The sequence below is a fragment of the Magnolia sinica genome, chromosome 4 (genome assembly GCF_029962835.1).
Source record: "Magnolia sinica isolate HGM2019 chromosome 4, MsV1, whole genome shotgun sequence".
Taxonomy (NCBI): Eukaryota; Viridiplantae; Streptophyta; class Magnoliopsida; order Magnoliales; family Magnoliaceae; genus Magnolia; species Magnolia sinica.
Genome location: NC_080576.1, coordinates 113,619,931 through 113,640,918, shown reverse-complemented (window position 1 = coordinate 113,640,918; position 20,988 = coordinate 113,619,931). Strand labels below are relative to the sequence as shown.

At 38.8% G+C, this 20,988-nt stretch overlaps 1 protein-coding gene across 2 annotated transcripts in view; it reads right to left on the bottom strand.

Moving 5' to 3' along the window:
- Positions 1 to 1,059: 1,059 nt before the first annotated feature.
- Positions 1,060 to 20,988, bottom strand: part of LOC131243930 (probable UDP-N-acetylglucosamine--peptide N-acetylglucosaminyltransferase SPINDLY) — a 46,061-nt gene continuing 26,132 nt past the window's right edge. The window contains exons 12-18 of one of the 2 annotated variants that reach the window (XM_058243559.1): positions 19,594 to 19,792; positions 19,057 to 19,251; positions 7,658 to 7,752; positions 7,385 to 7,520; positions 7,091 to 7,308; positions 5,693 to 5,820; positions 1,060 to 1,860 (exon numbers count right to left, since the gene is read on the bottom strand). In XM_058243559.1, coding sequence (XP_058099542.1) covers positions 1,442 to 1,860; positions 5,693 to 5,820; positions 7,091 to 7,308; positions 7,385 to 7,520; positions 7,658 to 7,752; positions 19,057 to 19,251; positions 19,594 to 19,792 — 1,390 coding nt within the window. In that variant the 3' untranslated portion in view covers positions 1,060 to 1,441. The remainder of the gene's footprint in view (positions 1,861 to 5,692; positions 5,821 to 7,090; positions 7,309 to 7,384; positions 7,521 to 7,657; positions 7,753 to 19,056; positions 19,252 to 19,593; positions 19,793 to 20,988) is intronic. The other variant, XM_058243561.1, reaches the window with a different exon arrangement.

Sequence of the window (20,988 nt, the reverse complement as noted above, 5' to 3'; positions counted from 1 at the left end):
ACAACCATGCAACCATATAAAAAAGTTTTTAAATGATTTTTTTTTATTAAATAATTTATTGGTGACGTCAATATATTGGCAAATGTCAATGTTTTGGTGATATTATCGCTAGTATCGGCAATTCATTAGTGATACAAGCAACATCTAGAATTTATTCAATAAAAAATATTGCGATACTTAATGATATCTCGTCAATATATCAGTAATATATCGCCAATACTCATAACAATGCTTATGATGGATTTAAAACAACATGAAGAACAATTGTTTTTTATTTGTTTTAATCCAAAATCACTGCTATCATGCTATAATTAATGTATTCTTGAAGAAAACCTCCTTTTTTTTCCCACTTCAAAAACCTTTTGAGTTAACATTACAAGTTTTCTTGATCTCAATTAATAAATGAATATCCAATACCCTAATGGGCACACCAACACCCAGTAGGGTAGGGTTATGATTACTCATTTTAAGACATGGACATGGATAATGGTATAGGTAAACCCGACCCGACCCCAATCCGACCCATTTACAGCCCTAGCCAGTCTTCATGGTAGGGCCTACTGTTTTTCATCGAACTGATATCATACACAAGTGGCATGCTGGCAGGTAAGATGGAGCAGCGCCGCAAATCAGGTACATAGCCTGCAGGTGACCAGCTCAAGAAGGAATAGAATGCTGAAAAAAATAAATCCTTACAAGAAGTGGTCAGAATATAATCCAACAGGCCACCCCATGTGTGGAGTGTGGACCATGACAAAGATATCAGTGAGATAATCACAAACAGTTCATTTGAGTAAAACCAAAGTCATTCTTTTTGGCGCCCGGCTATGTTCTCAATTGGCGAAGCCTCACATCCGAACTCCCAACTCTAAAATCACCAATTGATTCAGCCTGCCTTTGGACCATGGCCCGCACATAGGGTGTTGTCCAGTTCAGTACTCCCGATCTCGCATACAAGCCAGCAATGTGTAAGTAAATTTTGTGAAAATGAGCACTCTTCTGCAAAACATTCCTTGATTTCTCGTCGACCACCTGTCTGAATGAAGAACTGCAAGGAAATTATCAGATAAAACACCAAACAATCCATTCATTGGGAATAAATTTTCAAATTTGCTTCTGAATTTTACAAGCCACTATAAGATCTAGTCCTTGTGATATCTGCACCCTAAAACATGTGAACAACCCTTTCATATTTCCATCCTTTTACAGAGGGAAAAGAAATTTTTAAATAGCCCCCACCACCTGTCCTCCCAAAATTGACATAGACAGTGCAAGCCCTGGGCCACCCACCCTCAGCTCCCGCCCCCCAACTCGAATTTCAGCAAATCATCGATTTACATGGGGGCGAAACACAGCACACGGTTGCATCAACAGGTGGAGGCATATATAAATAATCTCACGAGCATGCGCTCGTGGCAAGCACTTGGCCGACTGGCTTCAACTAGCTCGGATTTCCTGGATTTGATTGGCCGCCGTTTCCTTCATAGAGGACCGGCGTGGATGGTGGACCCGAATTGATGCCGTTCATCTTTATAGCTGTAGAGTGGGGATCTCTTGGCACAGTTGTGATTTTTGTGGGTTCGGGGAATTTCACTGGAGGCTTTTCAGGAGAAGGCGGCTGCTGCTGCTGCGATTCCATATGCCTTAAAGACGGAACATCACCTCTGCAGTATCTGTGCCACATATCTCTGTATGTCACCTCCAGCCCCAGAGCGAATTGTGGTCCATTGCAGACCGGGGACTTCAACATGAGCTCACGAAGACCCAACCGGAGGTTCGAAAGGGCTGTGATGTCGGATGCCAATTCCAGCGCCAAACGGACATACTCATCTTCAGTTTTGGCAATCAGACGTGTTAGCCCTGCATTCATAATTTAGACAACCCGTTCATGTCTGCTGATTGCTAAGGCATGTACTTTACTACTTTGGGCAGGAATGCTATAGCTATAAGCTCTCTTCAAAATTCTGAACATTTCAGTAACAGCAAAAGCATAAGCGCTACCAGAGTGTATGCTGACACGGGAATGACACCACACTAACGACATGCACATGCTCGCATTGCAAATTGGGAATTTCATTGTGTGAAGGAAACACATTCATGATACATGAAATTCAAGGGGCACGATGCTCGCCGTTATGCCCATGGTTCATCAATTCAGACTTGATGAAAGACTGAACTGATGGTAGATTCCCCAAAAATCTATCAGATTTAGACATCCTAGATATCCAATCTTTGGCCCTTTTCCAGACTTGCTGATTTTTTTTTCTTTTTCTAAACGGTTTTATTTACAGACCTACGTTGAAGAGTTAGGATCTCTCAACCTGGGATGTTTTGGGAGTATCTGCCCTCCTTTCTGGGACCAATCAGATCAACAGTCTAGAACACCAACCCATGGTCCCAATTGCAAGGACTGGCATGTCAGGACACTTTGCTTTGTTGCATCAGGATAATATAATTCCTCTCATAATAAAGATGATTATTCAAGGGCCTAGAGTTATCTAACAAGGACAATGTTAAACAATGTCATGTTAGACATAAGGAATGCAAGTTGGATATGAGAATGTGTATCCGGCTTAGGAGAAAGTCAACATTTTACAATCAAATAACAAAACAAAACAAATTCATAAATAGAAGACAAATCTGAAGGATGAATGCCTAGCTGCTTTGGCCTTCATTCCCACCACATGATGATCCAAAACATTTATTGAGAAGAAACCCATCATGCATGGGCCACATCAAAAAAATCCCACTGATCATAGATCACCACCTATACAAAGGTGAACTAGAAACAGTTTTTTCGAATCTCTGCTTCTAACACAATTGCACATGGACTGTCGAGACTCTATCAGTGCAATCCTTTTCATGTAGCCCATCTACTGATGAACAGTCTCAATTAGCATTTGGTAGGGCAGGAGCAAGCAGCTTGTGTATTTTTCTAGGAGTGCACATCCTCACACTTCTATAAATAGAGATCTAGAATGTAATATCCAGATTTTTTTTTTCTGTGAAGTCAAAGTTGATAGAACATGGCATCGTTGTAGAAAATCATTTCAGACACGAATGGGAAAAGGAAATCAAACCTTCACAGTTTATCATGGTTTTACAAAACTAATGTTGGACCAACTAATTCCTTTTTTCTTTTGAAATTTTACTAGAAAAACGAGAGAAAACTACAACAAGGGGAGGGGAATAGAGGAGCCACTCCCTTGGCTAACCTCATTCACATCCCTCCAAAAAATTTAGAGAATACAACTATCCCATTTGAAGAAAGAGCTCCAATTTCTGAAAGGCATAGTTCAAGTTCTGACAAGTGACAACACAGATTTGTGTTGGAAAACCAATTAATGGCATTGCAAGTCTCCTTCAATGACTTAAGTACCCAAAAAAGAAACCAAGGGCCAAGATCTCCGCCTCATCAAGTCCTGCCCCACACACAGATGGGAGAAGGCTATCAAGATGTCTCCCTTGTCATACCTCAGCAACAATACCAGAAGTGTGGGGTTTTCCAATAGAGCACCAATAAAGATTGAGCTTAAGGGGACCATCCAGAGGCAGCTACCATCAAATGTTTAATTTTACTTTGGGTCCCTCCACTACCAATTGCCGACTTCCAATCCTTAACTAAAACAATCAAAGAGACGGCCCTAAATTTGGGTTCAATACCCAACTGATGAGCAAAGGGATTATCTTATTTTCAATAACTTCCCATGGACACAACATTGCCAAACATCCTCCCATTTCTTTCTTAGCAGCCCCACATGCTAGCCTTCAACACTGTTTTCCATAATATATTGCCTCCAGTTCCATAAGACCCCCCCACCCAACCCTTAACTCCCCCAAAAAGCTGTTAATGGCCCACTCAAATTCCAAAAAGAGAACAGAAATGATTTAATAGCTCTCTCTAGCCAAAGAGCAATGGATAAAGAAATAGATCTTCAATACTGCATAGCACACTATCAAAACTCGAAACATGAGTGGGGCATGATGAAGCCCTGCAAGTTTTCTTGAAACTGATTGAATACTTGAGTTATTGAGGTCAAACGATTGTGAATGGTATTGAGTTTTCAGGTCTTGAGTACTTGATTGACAAATATATGACATCATAAAGATGAGTAACCCCAAGCTGAAACAAGTTCAATCGCCTCAATGAGTTCTTTTACTTTTTATTTTTCCTTTTACCTTTTTTTTTTTTAATAATTATTTTCATAGCACACTATCAGAACTTGAAACATGAGTGGGGCATGATGAAGACCTACAAGTTTTCTTGAAACTGATCGAATACTTCAAGTTATTCAAGTCAAAAGATTGTGAATGGTTTTGAGTTTTCAGGTCTCAAGTAATATATGACCTCATAAAGATGAGTAACCCCAAGCTGAAACAAGTTCAATGCGCCTCAATGAGTCCTATTACTTTTTATTTTTCCTTTCTCTTTTATCTCTTTTTTCTTTTTTTCTTTTTTCTTCCTTTCTTTTTGGATAAAGTAACAAGACCACCATTAAACTAGAAGTTAAAAGCAAATTGAATTCCAAATGCAAAGAGCCTGAAGATACCTCTTTTGCCAACGCATTGACAGCAGAGTTGGCCTCTCTTCCTATGTGGACAAACAAAATGTTTAGCCAGAAGGCGGAGCCAAATTTCATTGAAGATAAAGCGTAACTCCCATGGCTCAATTTCTACATTATTTCCCCCAATTAATTACGTTGATTAAATCACCTTACACACTGACACCCCAATAAACTTACTGCTGTCTTAGGAGTTACGACTACAAGCACTATTCCCAAAGAAATAGTACCCAAATAAAACATGTGAATGCAACCACCTTCATGCCTGAGAACCCCATTGATATCAAATGGGCAGAGATTACCTGTGGAAGCACCACAAAATTCAATTCCAAACCCCAACCATGGCCAAGTAGCAACAAGTCATCAGTTTGTCAAGCACCAGAGCACTCAATGCAACAGAATCAGTCACTATATCTGATATGCTTGAAATCATGGCATCGGGTCACAACTCGCCCAAGTCGGGGATGAATTAGCCCAACTTGTCCGAGTCATCAAGCAAATCGAGGGGTGGCTCGTGGTGTCAAACAGGATTGGGTCCGACTGAGTCCGAGTTGATTCAGACAAGTCACACAGGACTCGTGCTGGTCTCAGAACCATGATGGTGACAAACGGCAATATCTTTTCGAAGATTGATTTGAGTGGATACCATTAGATAAGGATCCAACCAGGAGAAGAATGGAATATTGCATTTAAGCTGAAAGGTGGGCTGTATAAATGGTTAGTCATGCCCTTAGTGGCACGAACCTTCTAAATAGGTCACCCCCAAATCCCAACACAAATCCCGCTTCAGACTCTCGCTCCGATTCCCCCTTCCAAAATATCTATCCTCGTTTAAATTTTGAAATGGATGTTTCCTCGCTCTTGAACCCAAATCTATTGCCACTTTGCTTCACATATTGTGAAACTATAGTCATGTACTTTGGACTAGCCAATTCACCTAGCAACTTCATGAGTGTTATGACAAAAGACGGGCAGTATTGACGACATCAAATTGCATGGAACATAAGGAAGGTGCTTGCATCTATATCGAGAGTCGAGTTGCTAAGTGTGCCCGCCTCTGGAGGGGAGACCAGGGATCGAATCCCACTAATATAATAATGGGGAAAAAATGGTTATAAGTAGTTGCTCACCGACTTTGCTGAGAAGACTGACACCAACATTATGGGCATGCACTGAACCTGCCATAGTAACACATGGAACCCCCATGTACAAGGACTCACAGGTAGTAGTCGTTCCTGCATATGGAAATGTGTCCAAGCTGAATGGAAAAAGATAAATAAAACTTAGAATGCTGGAGTAAGAAATAAACTATCAAAAATTAACATACTTTGCACTTTTCTATGGGAAACGGAGACAATGTATGCAGAGTAACACTCCAATTTATCAGTCAAATAACATATGCACACAACAGGAGGTTGAAACTTCTTGCTGGAATTTACTTTTTATTACTTCTGCAATACAATGAAGATAAAGTTTACTTTTTAATAACTAAGATAGATTTACTTTCCTGCATTATTTTCTCCAAGTTCTGCAGCAAATTTAAACTGCCAAATTGTGTTCTTGTAGCCATGCTTTTGATTCTCAGCATATCCATAGGAAAGAAAAGGATTACACTTCAACACATACCAAAGAAAGAAGATGAATAAGAAAGTGGAGGGGAAGCAAGATCATATGCTAATGCATTAAGCAGTGGTAATTTAGGAACTACACATACGAATAGGAATGACTGATGATTTCTCAAAATAAGTCCTGCTACATCCTGATATGCCAATGAGAATCAAAATCACATTCCCTTCTTTTGCATTTCATTACTTACAAGAATCAATGCAGTCATTATTAGTGCCAAATTGAGTAAGCCTATATGGGTAGGTGTTGAATATAACATATCCCATGATATATCAGATTCAGTTGGTTGACACGTGCTTAACATCAATAAACATGAATAAGTTCGATAAATATTCAAATTGCAAGTCCCAACACAGCACGAACACAAGATAGCCAGATGTTTTTTTAAAAAGAAATGCAGGCACATGCAGAACCCAAATCTACAAAACCAATGAAAAGGATTGCACAAGGTTATCGTTGTCATCGATTCCTGTTAGCTTCTCTTTTGGTTATTCTGTGGATTTGTACGGGAATTCATCGCTGAATTTCCACTCTGAAACTCTCTAATTCATTGTGTTGGTAGTCAAATTCTCACAACTGTTACATAAGAGAGAGATGAAGGTGGGAGAGACAAACAGAACAATTCTCTCTTTAAGTTTTTCGCTCTTTTTATTATTATTATTATTATTATTGGTCGAATAGAAAAGGCATACCTATGCAGTGATGCTTAGACAAAAAGGCTTCAATGCCGAATTGAAAATGGAGGCACTCATTCACTTATTCATACAACTTTAATTAAAAATAGTACAGTAAATACCATTATAAATTGAGATACCTATTCTATGCAGGTCGGCACATAAGTACAGCACAAAAATGTTTTACATGTATGGTCTACCTACTAACAAGGGCTTTCTAACTTTCACCTGATATCCATAAGTGAGTATGCTTGCATATGATCATGGTTGAGTAGGATTAGTGGCAGAAGATCAACACGGAGTGATTCCAGCCCCAACTGCTCCAATGTCGAAAGAAACCTTTGCCTTACACTATCACAACTGAAGGGTTTGCACTTTACCACAAGCCGTGAATTTGGAACAGCACATAATATCTTTGCCCAAACTTGCAAGACTTTTGGTGTTATCTGGAATTATTGAAGCAAGATTCTCAGTCCACTTACCTCAAAGAATAAAAAAATATCTAACAAGATAGTCCAATACCTTAGCAAGATTGTTGAAGCTCCCAAAAGTAATGAACCCATTAGAAAGGGCAGGGGTTGGGGAAACAGGCCCTGCTTCCGGAGAAGGCGTATAGCAAAGAAAACAATCAGGTAAACGAACTAACTCCTCAACATGCCTGCCAAATGATAACATGATCATATGCAAATATACATACTTTAATCCAGAAACTTTATTTTATATAAGAATAACTCAAATGCATATAAACAGAAATGCTGTGTGATAAAATAGAATGAGAAGTGAAACGCAACATACTTTTGCCTCGTATCAGGAGGGTCAGCCAATGAATCGGTGATTCTATAATCAATGGTAGGCAAACCAGTTGTGTTTGGATATCCAATCCATGTTGCCTGCAAGCAGAAAGAAAAAAGGACTAAATTTTGATTGCACGCGAAATGGACCTTAGCAATTCATAAACGGTTAAATAACTAAATTTTGATCTAACACACCCAGAATTTTAAAATGCTGCAAATCATGACAGTGAAAAAAATGAAAAAAACCATTGAGCATCTCATCAAGATTAAATCTAAAACATAAAAGAGATGTCATGGTTCATACAAGCTCGACTCAATTGAATACTATACTTTGAGAAGTTCACATGGCAACTCTGAACGAGGAGTGCTATGGCCACTGTCATTACTACCTTATTTGAATCATACTCCCTCCACTATGGGAAAATAGGCCCATTTATCAGGTGGCTCCCATCATGTATGTTCATGGGCCCAAAAATCAGGCCAGCACAGTCATCATGTGGGCTGCATGTGCATGTTAAATGTGAGAAAATAGAAGGGTGAACTAGACAAAAGAGGAAATTAGTTGGGGATAAAAGTCAAGGGATCCATGACAAAGAGAAAGGGAAAGGCAGCTTTTCTTCCGTAGATGGCAAATCAATGGGAGAAGGCAAAATGGGATCTCACCACCTCTATATTTATAGATGTCAAGTGATTGAAGGTTAGATAATGGTTGAAGAAGAATTGTCTTTCTTCCAACACCTCCCTGAATCATGTTCCTTTTGTTCTTTCTTGTCCTTATTCTCTTTCCGAAAATGCAAGTTACTACGTCTCTTATAAGTCTATACAAGAAGAACCATATGATCCTCGGCTAAGATCATGTAATGGTGTCATTCAGTCGAGTTTGTACATGAGGGCCCATGATTCTTTGACGTTGACCATTGATCTGATGGACCCTTCGTGTGTGGACCACGACCCAAAAGAATCCTTGATGAGACAATGTCAGCACTAGATCCATTGCCGGAAAGTTCAAGTAGAACACGTTACAGCCTGTGGGTTTTGTTGGGTTGTTTTGGGTTTCAATGGAGAGAGAGAGAGAGAGAGAGAGAGAGAGAGAGAGAGTGGGTGTGTGTGTGTGTGTGTGTCAGGGAGGTAATGGTGGTGTTTCTCTTTGGTGCATTTCTTAGGGGCATTTCAAGAAGAGAGGAAGCTTGGGAAGGATAATAGGGGGAGTGCTCAAAATTTCTGGGATGTGAATTTTGTTGGGTTTTGTGGGTCTGTCCAGTTTCAATGGTGAGAGGAAGACAGAATGAGTGAGGAGGTGGTGGTGGTGATCTGTTTCTTGCTTTTGTTAGGAGCATTTTGGTTAGAAGTGGAATAGAGAAGGGGTAAAGGGGGCTATAATCAGATGGAATATGATGTTTAAATCAACTGCATTTTGGGGATAGAAAATTTGTTAGGGTCTCGTTGATTGAGATGGAAGGGCAAAAGACATGAAGATTTTGGCCAATATGACTACTCTGGATTTTTGCATTACAGAGATGAAAACAAGGTGTGCAAAATCAATTACATATCAGCCGTAACGGCCGACACATAACAGTAACGACGGTTACCGTTACATGATACGAGGTTGAAACGAGGAGGTCCAAAAAAAAAAGAACCGCAACCGCTGTAACAGTCATTACGCATAGTAACCCTAAAAGAAAACAGGAAAAAAATACATGATTCTTCTTTTCTTCTTCTTCCACTGTTGCCAGTTTGTGAAATGCGATCGCATATTCGCGTATGCGAATTTCCATATGCGGATCGATATGCCATGATGGCATATGTGATCGCATATGCAACATATGCGATAATATGCCATCGCATACAGCATAAGCGATCGCATATCTGCCAACAGTCAGAGATCTGGCCGTTCACACTTTTTTCTTCTTTTTTTTTTTTTTGCAAAAAAAAAAAAACTTTGCATATAAAAAGGAATCCAAACCTCCTCCATTTGCAACATTATCACTCCAAACTCTCTTTTACTCTTTACATTCTTACTTCCAAGTGTCATTATAATCTCTCTCTTACATAGTTCCTAGTTCCAATCAAGTTCCTACTTCTCTACAAGATTAAAACAAGAAGATCAATCAAGAAGAGAAGTTTCTCTCTTGGAAGATCAAGATTCAAGGAAGATTCAAAATTCAAGCATTCTCATTCTACATCTCTCTCTCTCTCTTACATACAAAATCCTAATCCTGTTTTTCTTTTTGACTCATTCATTCCTATCTATATCTCTTCATTCATTCATTTTAAAGATTCTAGAATCTACGTTTCTACATGGTACAGACATACAATCTAGTTCTCACTACATTTTGTCTCTTTTACATTCTAATATTCTATTTCATCTTCGTTCATTCTAATTTCTAAACTACATTCTTCCTCTAGTCTCTACATTCAATTCATTCATTCTCTCGCTCTCTTTCTCTCTAGTCTCTATGTATATTCTACATTTTTCTCCATCTTTCTCTTACATTCTATTTCGAGTGTAGGTTATAAGCCACAACCTACAAGTTAAAACTTACAACTATAAGACTCAAGAGCCAAGATTGAAGACAAAAGAATTTAGACTCAAACTTGTGTTGTATTGTGTACTTGTGTAACTCTCTCTCTCTCTCTCTCTCTCTCTCTCTCTCTCTCTCTCTCTCTCTCTCTCTCTCTCTCTCTCTCTCTCTCTCTCTCTCTCTCTCCTACAATTACAACTCTACAAGTGTAACTCTATCAGTAACTCTCTCCCTCTCTCCCATTTATTCTAATCTTTACTTAGTCTTTACTACAATTACAACTCTACAAGTGTAACTCTATCAGTAACTCTCTCCCTCTCTCCCATTTATTCTAATCTTTACTTAGTCTTTACTCTTTAGTTTTTACAAGTTCTAACAAGAAGAAATCACTCTTTTCTTCTTCCCAAACTTCTTCTCTGAAACCCAAGTCATATGACTAGTGCTACAAAAAAGACCCACATAATATGTGAATCATGTGGGTATGTGAGTTCTGGTGGCATTGCACAGCACCAGTAACACATTGCACATACATTGGGATCAAATGTAAGAGCATGTCACAATATTACTCCAAAAATCCAAAAGGAAATCTCGGAGTACATGGATAAACAAACAAGAAAAAAAATGCGATAGTGTCGTACATCGAGAGGAATTTGTGGAATAAGAAGCGTATGAGAATATAAATGTAGTTGATGTGGATGAAGCAAGCCCTACCCTCTACGTCTAGTGTTCGTAATATCGATACTATCGGCCGATATTATCGGTATCAATGGCAAGCGATACGAAACCCCTCAAAAGGCCCCTGAAATACAAAAAATTCGAATAATCTTCTTTATCGTATGATATATTGCAAAATATCGTGAGATATATCGTAGAATATCGTGCAATATCGACTGATATTATCACTTCTACCATTTTTATAGGGGATTTTAACATTTTCTTCGCAATTAAAGGGCCAGGAATGTTGGAAAATTCCAAAAAAAATAAAATAAAATCGGGACAACCACAGAAAAATCGAAAAATACATATTAAAAAAAATGAAAAAAATTTCAAGAGAGTGTATTTCGATACTTGTAGAAGCAATTGCATAATCGGAAGTTGCATTTGGTGGGCCAATCAATCGAAGTGGTGCGCCGTTCATACATAAGTGCGAAAAAAATCTTGGATTACCTTCGATTTCGGAGTGTATTCGAGAGACAAAGATTTTCAGGTTTAGGGTTCCGGGAAGGAATGACCGATATCCTCTCTGGTTTTTTTTTTTTTTTTTTTTTTAAAAAAGGGCTTCGATGCCTTTTTACAAAAACATATTGGTGGTCGGTGCTCTGTGGGCCCCACCATGATGTATGCGTTTCATCCATGAGGTCCACCCATTCTTCCAGATCATTTTATGGTATTAGCCCGAAAATAAGGTTGATCCAAATCTCAAGTGGACCGCATAGTGTTGATTGAACGCTCAACATTAAAAACTTCTTAGGAGCCACAAAAGTTTTGGTCATGCTGAAATGTAATTTTTCCCTTCATCCAAGTCTTTATGACCTAATCAACAGGTTAGATGTCAAATAATCATTACAGTGGGCCCTAGAAGGTTTTTAATGGTGGACATTCAATCACTGATGTTTTCCCATGGTGTGGTCCACCAGGGATTTAGATCAACCTAATTTTTGGGGCCAAGCCCTAAAATTATCTTTCAAAATGGATGGAAAGCGTGGATACAACACATACATCATGGTGGGGTCCACATAGCACCAAGCACTAGCCACCTGGCTGGTGGCAGCGTAACTAGCCAAACCGCGTCCCCTGTTTGAGTAGTGCGACTCGCTACTGAAGTGACATCACCAAGTTATGTGGGCCCCACCATGATTTATGCGTTGTATCCACACCGTCCATACATCTGGAGATATCATTTTAAGGCATGATACAAAGAATGATTCAAATCCAAAGCTCCACTGGACCCCACCATAGAAAACAGCAGGGAGAGTGACGCCCACAATTAAAAACTTCTAAGGGCTACAAAAGTTTTCGATCGAGATGATATTTGTTTTTTCCCTTATTTCATGCATGTGTTAACTTATGAAAAGGTTAGATCTCAAATAAACATCATGGTAGACCTTAAGAAGGTTTCAACGGTGGGCATCACTCTCCCCACTGTTTTCTATGGTGGGGTCTACTACTATGGATCTGCCTCATTCTTTGTTTTGTGCCCTAAAATGATCTCTCCAAATGGATGGACGGTGTGGATACAACACATACATCATGGTGGGGCCCATAGAACGTGGTGACATCACTTAAGTATAGAGTCTCGCCACTCAACCTATCAGTAGCTAATCGGCGTCCTTTTTACGGGCGCAGGCACATTGGTAGCCAGAGATAGACGATTTTGTCAGGGGCTCTGTAGGACCCACCATGATGTGTGTGTTTTATCCACACCATCCATCCATTTGGATAGGTTATTTTAGGGCATGAACCAAAAAAGGAGTCAGATCTAAGGCTCAAGTGGACCACGCCACGGGAAGCCGTGGTGACAATGATGCCCACCATTGAAACTTTCTTAGGGCCCATCGTGATGTTTGTTTTCAATCCAATATGTTCATAAGGTCTGACAGACCTGGATAAAGAGAACGTAAATATAAGCTTGATTCAAAATTTCCAAGACATTTTCAATTGCAACCGTTCAATCATCACTTCTTCCTATTGTGTGGTCCACTTAAGCCTTAGATCTCCCTACCTTTTTAGCTCATACTCTAAAATTATCTATTAAAATGAATGGACGGCGTGGATAAAACACATACATCACAGTGGGTCCCACGAACCCCTGACAGATTGTCCATCTCTAGATATGTATCCACGTGCCGATTGCATGTGGTCCACATGAGATTTCAATCTGCTTCGTACTTTGAATTATGGTATAAAACTATTTGAAAAAAATAGATGGACAAAGTGGATAAAATGTATAAATTATGGTGGGGCCCTCACATTTGGATCCAATAGCTACTGACTACTGACAGCGTCAGTAGGCCATCCGTATCCCGCCAGGACCTAGTTAGAGACGGATGGTCCTATGGGGCTCATGGTGGGGCCCACAATAATGTTTCTGGGAAATCCACTTTGTCCATCTATTTTTATAGAGCATATAAGGGCATAAGACCAAAAATCAGGTAGATCTTAAGATCAAGTGGGCTGCTCAACATGAAACAATGATGATTAAACATCCATCATGCCCCAAAAATCAGTCAGTCACATCATTGATAGGTATGTTTACAATTTCTACTTCTTTTTTTAAACTTTTGAATGAATCAATTGTGTTTTCATACATGTTTTAATATATTTATTAATGTTATGCATTCAATTTGAAAATAATTGCATTAGTTCAGTCAGCCAGCGCATAGCTTAGGACCGTTTACAAAGGAAACCTATTATGTGCACTTCATTTTTGAGATTTTAGAATTTAAAAGTGTCTATTAAGATATTTTTTAATAATCCCTGAAGTGTCATTGAAAAATTCAACAATTTTCCCCATGTTTCCCAAAAAAGTGCGATAAATTACGCGATACAAACGATATATCCTGTGCGATAACCGAAACATATCTGTATTCCAAGGGTGTGATACCGATATTTCGAACACTGTCTACGTCAACAGGCCGGTCTAGACCACTAGCCTCAAAAAAAGCTCATAGGCATAGGCCCATAGATAGATGGTGTAAACCACACCTCGAGGATGTGGTCGACCAAAAAGGCCCCGCTTAAACCACATTAGAAAATCGATATAAACAAAAAGATAGAAAACTCACAATTCAATATATCGCAAAGCGGTTTTACCAAGTCGATGTTGCTTTCAACACTGAAATTAAAAGGCTTCAAGGTTATGGTTGAGGTAATAAATCAATTTTAACATGGACTTAAACCTCATATATATCACGAAATGAGAAAGACATGCCTCAAAGTCGAGGTTGATTATACACAATCTTTCATAACTGAATATAAGGAATCATGGAAAACATATGATTGTACACTCATGGCCGACGCATAGACCGATGAATCTAGACAGACTTTACTAAACTTTCTGGTGAATTGTCTAGTTGAGACAATGTTCTTAAAGTCCGTGGATGTATTGGGTCATCCTCATACGGAAGATTACTTATTTAAATTACTAAATAATATACTTGAGAAAGTATGAGAGGAATACGTTATCCGAGTAATCACAAACAATGCATCTACGTCTTCTTACGGAGAAGAGGCATCATTTATTTTGGACCCCTTGTGCAGCCCATTGTACATAAAGATCGCGATTCTTTTAGCTCTTATAATCACTTTTAAAAATAACCTACCTATATCTTTTAGCATAAGATTGCATTCAAAAAAATCCTAACTTAGAAGCTTTGTAGTATCGGCCAATTGGACAAATGGGCCTTGGTCAAAGAAGGCTTAAGGGAAGCTAGTCCAACAAACCATCATTTTGCAAAAAATTTGAACGCAAGTGTTGAAGGCATTAAAAGCGTCTGAACCCTTAGTCACTGTGTTGTGATTGGTAGACAAAGATGAGAAGCCACCAATGGGTTACATATATGATGCGATGGAGAGGGCGAGAAGTGAAATCATGGACCATTTTAATTATAGAGTATGTGATTACATGCCCATTTTAGATATTATAGATAGAAAATGGGGCAATTAAAAGTCATCTCCATTGTATTCGGCTGCCAACATCATTAACCATGCTTGTTTATTTGCTTCCCCTGATCCTGTACAATCACATATGTGCATATGCTTGGATTTATTGGCGTGTTACAAAGAATGGTTCCAAATAAAGAACAGGACAGGATCTCAGCTCTACTAGACTTTTATACAAAAAGTGAGGGCATACTCTCAAGGAATATAGTCATCAAGCATGGACAATGAAATTGCTAAGCAAGTATGAACATCTTAGACTATTACAAATAAGTTATGTACAATCTAATTTACAAAGTCTAATTTACTTTAAAAATAAAAAATTTAAAAAAATAAATAAATAAAATAAAAAATCTCAGCTGACTGGTGGGTTCCCTATGGAGTGGACCTGAACAGGAAGGATCTGGCTCTAAATAAATTGGTCATGAGGATTTTTTGACTCATGTGTTATGCTAGTGGTTGCAAGTGCAACTGGAGCATGTTTAAGGTAGTAAGTTTGGAAGATGTTACAGTTCGAGAGTTAGAAGTTATAAATAAATCCAAGTTTAAGCTAATGCACTTTTTTCCATGCACATTCACACCAGGAAAAGGAAACGTCTTGAACAAAAGAAGCTCAACGGCTTAGTCTTCGTCCAATACAATTACAAGTTGCGAAAACAATTACAAGCTGAGCGAGAAAAGCCTAGTTTCTATGACCCTATCTGCTTAGATAAGTTGGATACAGATAATGAGTGGCTCATAAAGACGGAGGACCCGGTCTTTACTGGCGAAGATCTGACATGAGCCCAAACTGAAGATGCCGCATTCAAATCGGCACCTGAAAAAGGTACTTCCGCTCGAAGGAGGAAGAAAGGGGGACAAGCAGTGGCAGTCAACCGATGGAAGAAATTGAGGAAATAGAAGAAGGAGATGAACAAGTTGAAGATCAACCATTGAATCTTGATGAAGTACTAGTGCGTACAGATGATGAAGAAACAGAAAAAGATGAAGTATACTTGGAAGAAAGAGATGACTCTGATGATGACGATGGTGGTGATCAAATCCGACGATGGCAAGTGGATCAATGAATATGGTATTAGATGTTTGGATTTTAGACTATTAGTATTATTTTGTAACTTGTAAGTTGTAAGTAGTGTTAATATATAAATAATAGAATTATTTACGAAAACCCGCCCGCCTTTTGGTCTATTTTCAAAAATACGCCTACTTTTGGCGTATTTTAAGGGAGCAGCCTACCTTTTGTTCATTGTTAAGGTATTAACCATTTGTCGTCGTATGTCAAGAGGATTACACACAGTTTTACGACAGTATTTTTTAAAAGGCAAAAATATCCTTAATTTCAAACTAAACTAGAGAAGGGCTTTTGCGTGTAGTGTTCCTATGGCATGATCCACCTGATCATTGGATCTGCTTCATTTTTGGGAGCTTGTCCTAAAATTAGCTGTCAAAACGGATGGACTGTGTGGATGTAAGTTACATACATCACAGCAGGCCCCACAGTTAGGGATGCATATAAAAATCAGGTGGAGTCCAGAAAGGTCTGACCGATAACCAGCCCCTTTCCACTGTTTCCCATCATGTGGCCCACTTGAGCATCATATCCCCCTGATTTTGTCTCATATGTTAAAATGAACTACCAAAACTAATGGACGGAGTGGATTTCTCACAAACATCATGATGGCCCCACCTGTCGTGGGGCAGTCATGTCGTTGAAAGGCCTCCCGCCACGTCAGCCAACTTGTAATACAAGCTGGCAGCAGCATGCGCAGCCTCGGTGGATCCTGTATCCACGGAAGTGGGTGGGATCCCTGACCATGGGGCCCACCTTGATGTATTTGACTTATATCCACGCCATCCATACGTTTTGAAAACTCATTTTAAGGCAAAGCCCAAAAAATGAAGCAGATCCAAATCTCAGGTGGACCATAATAGAGAAAACTATGGTAATCAACCATTACAAACTTTTCATAGGCCACAAAAGTTTTGGATCAAGATGATATTTGTGTGGTCTCTTCATCTAGGTCTTTGTGACCTTATCAGTAGGTTGGATGGCAAATAAACATTCTGGTGGCCCCTGTGAAGTTTTTAACAGTGGGGATTCAATCATGACTACAACTTATATTATGGGTTAATGCAAAAAAATCAGCTAGATTTGAGCCAGATGCAGCCCACAACAATAAAACCAAATCCGGATGATGAACACCGTTGAAACCTTCCTGGGATGATCAGTCTGTGAAATGGCCTTACAAAACAAATGGACGACGGCATGGATCACTTTGTATGCTAAAGGTGCTGTGTATGCTAAAGGTGAGCACCAAACACATTGACGAAAGCAAGCACAAAAAATTGGGGTCCAACTGTGAATATTACTGGCAGCAAGGGCAAATGGAAGGCGTGTATTCGAAAATAGACCAAAAGGTAGGCAGGTTTTCATAATTAACTCTAACTAATAAATATTAAGATGCAACTTCAAAATTGTATTTGTACAATAAATAGCTTATTGATTGTTTTATCAAATATATTGTTGAATGTTGATGTATTTCATTCATTTTTTAATAGAGTTTATTTCTCACAAACTAATAATATATATGTAAAATTACTATATTAGTTATCTATTAACTTAGGGAAGTCTTCTCTCTTTTTCCCTCTCATTTCCACTCTCATGAAAAAAAACGAATGGACAGCCTGACTGTTTTACAGCCATGCACTTTTTTTAAATAGTCTACGGCGTATGCCGCTCAATGCATGGGGCCCACCTTGATATATGTATTGTATATCCATGCTGTCCATCAATTTTTCCAGTTCATTTTAGGGCATGATCCCTAAAATAAAGCAGATCCAAATCTCAAGTGGACCAAACAGTAGGGATTGAATGCCCACTGTTAAAAGCTTCATAGGCCCCACTATAATGTTTATTTGTCATCGAACCTATTGATAAGGTCACATAGTCCTGGATCAAGGGAAACACAAATAGCGGCTTATCCAAAAAAAATGGTCACAAGAAGTTTTAAATGTGGGAATTCAATCCCTATTGTGTGGTCCACCAAAGATTTGGATCTGCCTCATTTTTTGGACCATACCTTAAAATGAGTTGGCAAAAAGGATGGACAGCATGGATACACAACAAATGCGTCGAGGTAGGCCCCACATTCAAGGCATCACTCACTAGTGGTCCACCAAAGATTTAGATCTACCTGATTATTGGGACCATGCTTTAAAATGAGTTGGCAAAACAGATTGATAGCATGAATAATAATGGTATGAAAATCACACTTTAAGACATGAATTAGGTGGCCCCATCATGTAGATGAGCCGGACCATAATTATTCAACCCTGTTGGGTGGGCCGTTCATGTTATAAACAATAGATACTTCAGAAAGGAAGAAAACTTTGATGCTTTGATAGGGTCATGACTGATGAGTCATCTTATGCAATCGGCCACCATACACATGGCATGCATGCATACCGATGTAAACTGTTCGATCGCCCACTAATGGCTGATTGTTGGATTTCTGGCGGATGGGCAAAATGGGAAATAGACAACATTCATAATTCAACAAACAAATTCTATATCTCAATTATCCAGTGAATTTAAACATCGAATTGTGGGGTTTGAAAACGAACATTAGAAACCTAAAGGTGAGAAAGGAATTTGGTGTAAAGAAGGGGTTAGGGCATTTCTTTGACTTCTAAAATAAGGGCAAAATTGCCATTTTCGCTTTTCAACGAAATTTAATCAGTTGAATTTAAAAGGAGAGACTTTTCCTTAAACGGTGTCAAAAGACAGGGATTATTTACAAATACCGGAAAGGGAGAGGGCTGTTTTCAGCATAGCTAAAAGAGGGGCGTATGTGCAAAAAAGCTCAGAAACAAACTAGCCATAGCCCATGAAAACAAGGTGACCTGCAACAAGAAAAATACAGTGGATGCGCTCGCACCCAATTCTAGAAGTCAATATAAAAACTACCAACAGAACCATTTGCAAAGGGCAAATTTTGGAGCAGAAAATAACTGCAATTTATTAATCAAATCGCACTAAAGTCAAAATGCACAAGGAACCAACATGATCATGGTGCAACAAATGCAATGCAATGTGAAATGAAAAGATCATGACCAGAAACAACACTAGAAAAGAAGAATGCACAAGAAACAATCAAGATCATAGTGCAACAAATGCAACACAAAAGTGAAATCAAAAGATCATGACTAGAAACAATACCTGAATAGGAGCAGGTCTGCAAGCCATCATTCCTAACCTATTGTTTGCTGTGTGACCAGTAAGCTCTACCAAGATGTCAACTTTATCTTCCCTAACCATGCTGGCAACCTTCTTCTCATCAATCCCATAAATATCTCTCCATACTCCACCCTTTTTCAGAACTCTGTCCCTGAATTTGTGGGTTTTTGCATCCGCCTACACGGTCACACAAAAGAGTCAGAGGAAGAAGGTGCTGCAAGCATAGAAGGCAGAGGAAATCCTTCAAGGCTGTATGTGATCTGAAGCAAAATGTAATCAAGCTCCGGGCTACTAAACCTTGTGTTGAAATTCAGATGCAAAATAATCATATGCACTTGTCACTATTCACTATTTAATTTTCGTCAAACAGAGAAGGAACTGAAGAACAAACTATAGAACAATATGCGCACGTATGAATAGAAATACAGATGAACCCATTTTGACATAAGGGATTCTGAAAAGCAACAAAGGGCAGTATGTTAAGCAGTTGTACAACCATAAATGCAAAATAATAGATACCTTCACAACCGCTGAGTAGACGACAACCTTGTAATTAGCATAATCATGGTATAAAAGAGGTGCTTCTATGAAATATGATACAGAATGAGTGAAGTAATCTGGAGACACATATCCAATAATAAGCGGACGCTCCATATCCTTTGGATTCTCCCAAGACGTGTGTTGTGGATATAGCCTCATGAAGCGTCTACCCCATTCCCTGCATGAAAAATATGCATTCAGAAGGACACTCAAGAAGCTTTTCAGTTACATTTTTCTATTGATGAGAATGAGATATACATGTAATATAAACTGCTATGTTCAAATATCAGCAAAATGCACACATATTTTTTTTTTTAACTGCATCTAATATGGGGAAGCATAACGAGTATCTTTGAAAGAGTGATTTATCATGTACAAGTGATAAACCAATGCAGACCAAGAACCAACCCAGCAAAGACCATGTTGAATGATGTTTATTGATCACCAAAGAATAAAAACTAGAGAGATCATGAAATGTGACTTCAAAAATATGTAACATAATAGTGAGAATATTGTACAACAGGGAAATCAGCCAAACGTCCTCTTGTCTTGATTCTCCATGATCAGTACTTAAATCCTTTCCATGATCAGTACTTAAATCCTTTAACAGAGGTTGCACATAGAGTTTGCACTTTACGGCGACACTCTAGATATCCTAATTACCCATTCCTTTCTGGAGACTTGATACATATGCCTCCAGGCTTGTCACAAGAAAAGGAGTGTTGAAAGCTCCATAAGGCAAGTGCCATTAAGGTGAGGTGATGAAATGCAAGGGCATACAACATCAACAAAACCCAGCCAAAGCAATGTGGACACATCAAAGAAATGGGGTTTTTCTTGCCCAATATCCAAAGAAGTTGGCTTGATTTAGTGAGTTGTTCAACAATTTTTTAAGTCCCAAATAGAACTAATTTGACATCAATTTTGAGTTGTGTTTTTTCAATTTCTTTCCTGAATCTTCTGATACTATTTCTCTTTTATATCTATTTGTCATCGTAAGCGTTATTGCACTGTTATGAGCAGACTTCAAGTGGAACAATAATTAGTAAGTTCACGAAGCCCCTTATTGGCCTATTTGACTTTCTTATTTTCAGCAGCTTGACTTGCTTTTGGGGGTGGTAAAATTAGAAATAGTGTGCCCAATAAATAAATTCAAGTTGAGCGATTAGATTGAATAGATAAAATGCTGCTCAAAATCTTAACTTCCTTGGGCAGTTTAAGTAATTGCTTTGTTATTGGCTTCCTTTGATGACATGAAGCTTCTGTTACTTCTCCTCACTGGTGCAACTATAGTGAATTTGTGGTGAATAAAGGTTAAACCACATGAGCATAGGCAAAAAGAGGAAGAAATACCAGAATCCCAATAGAGATGAC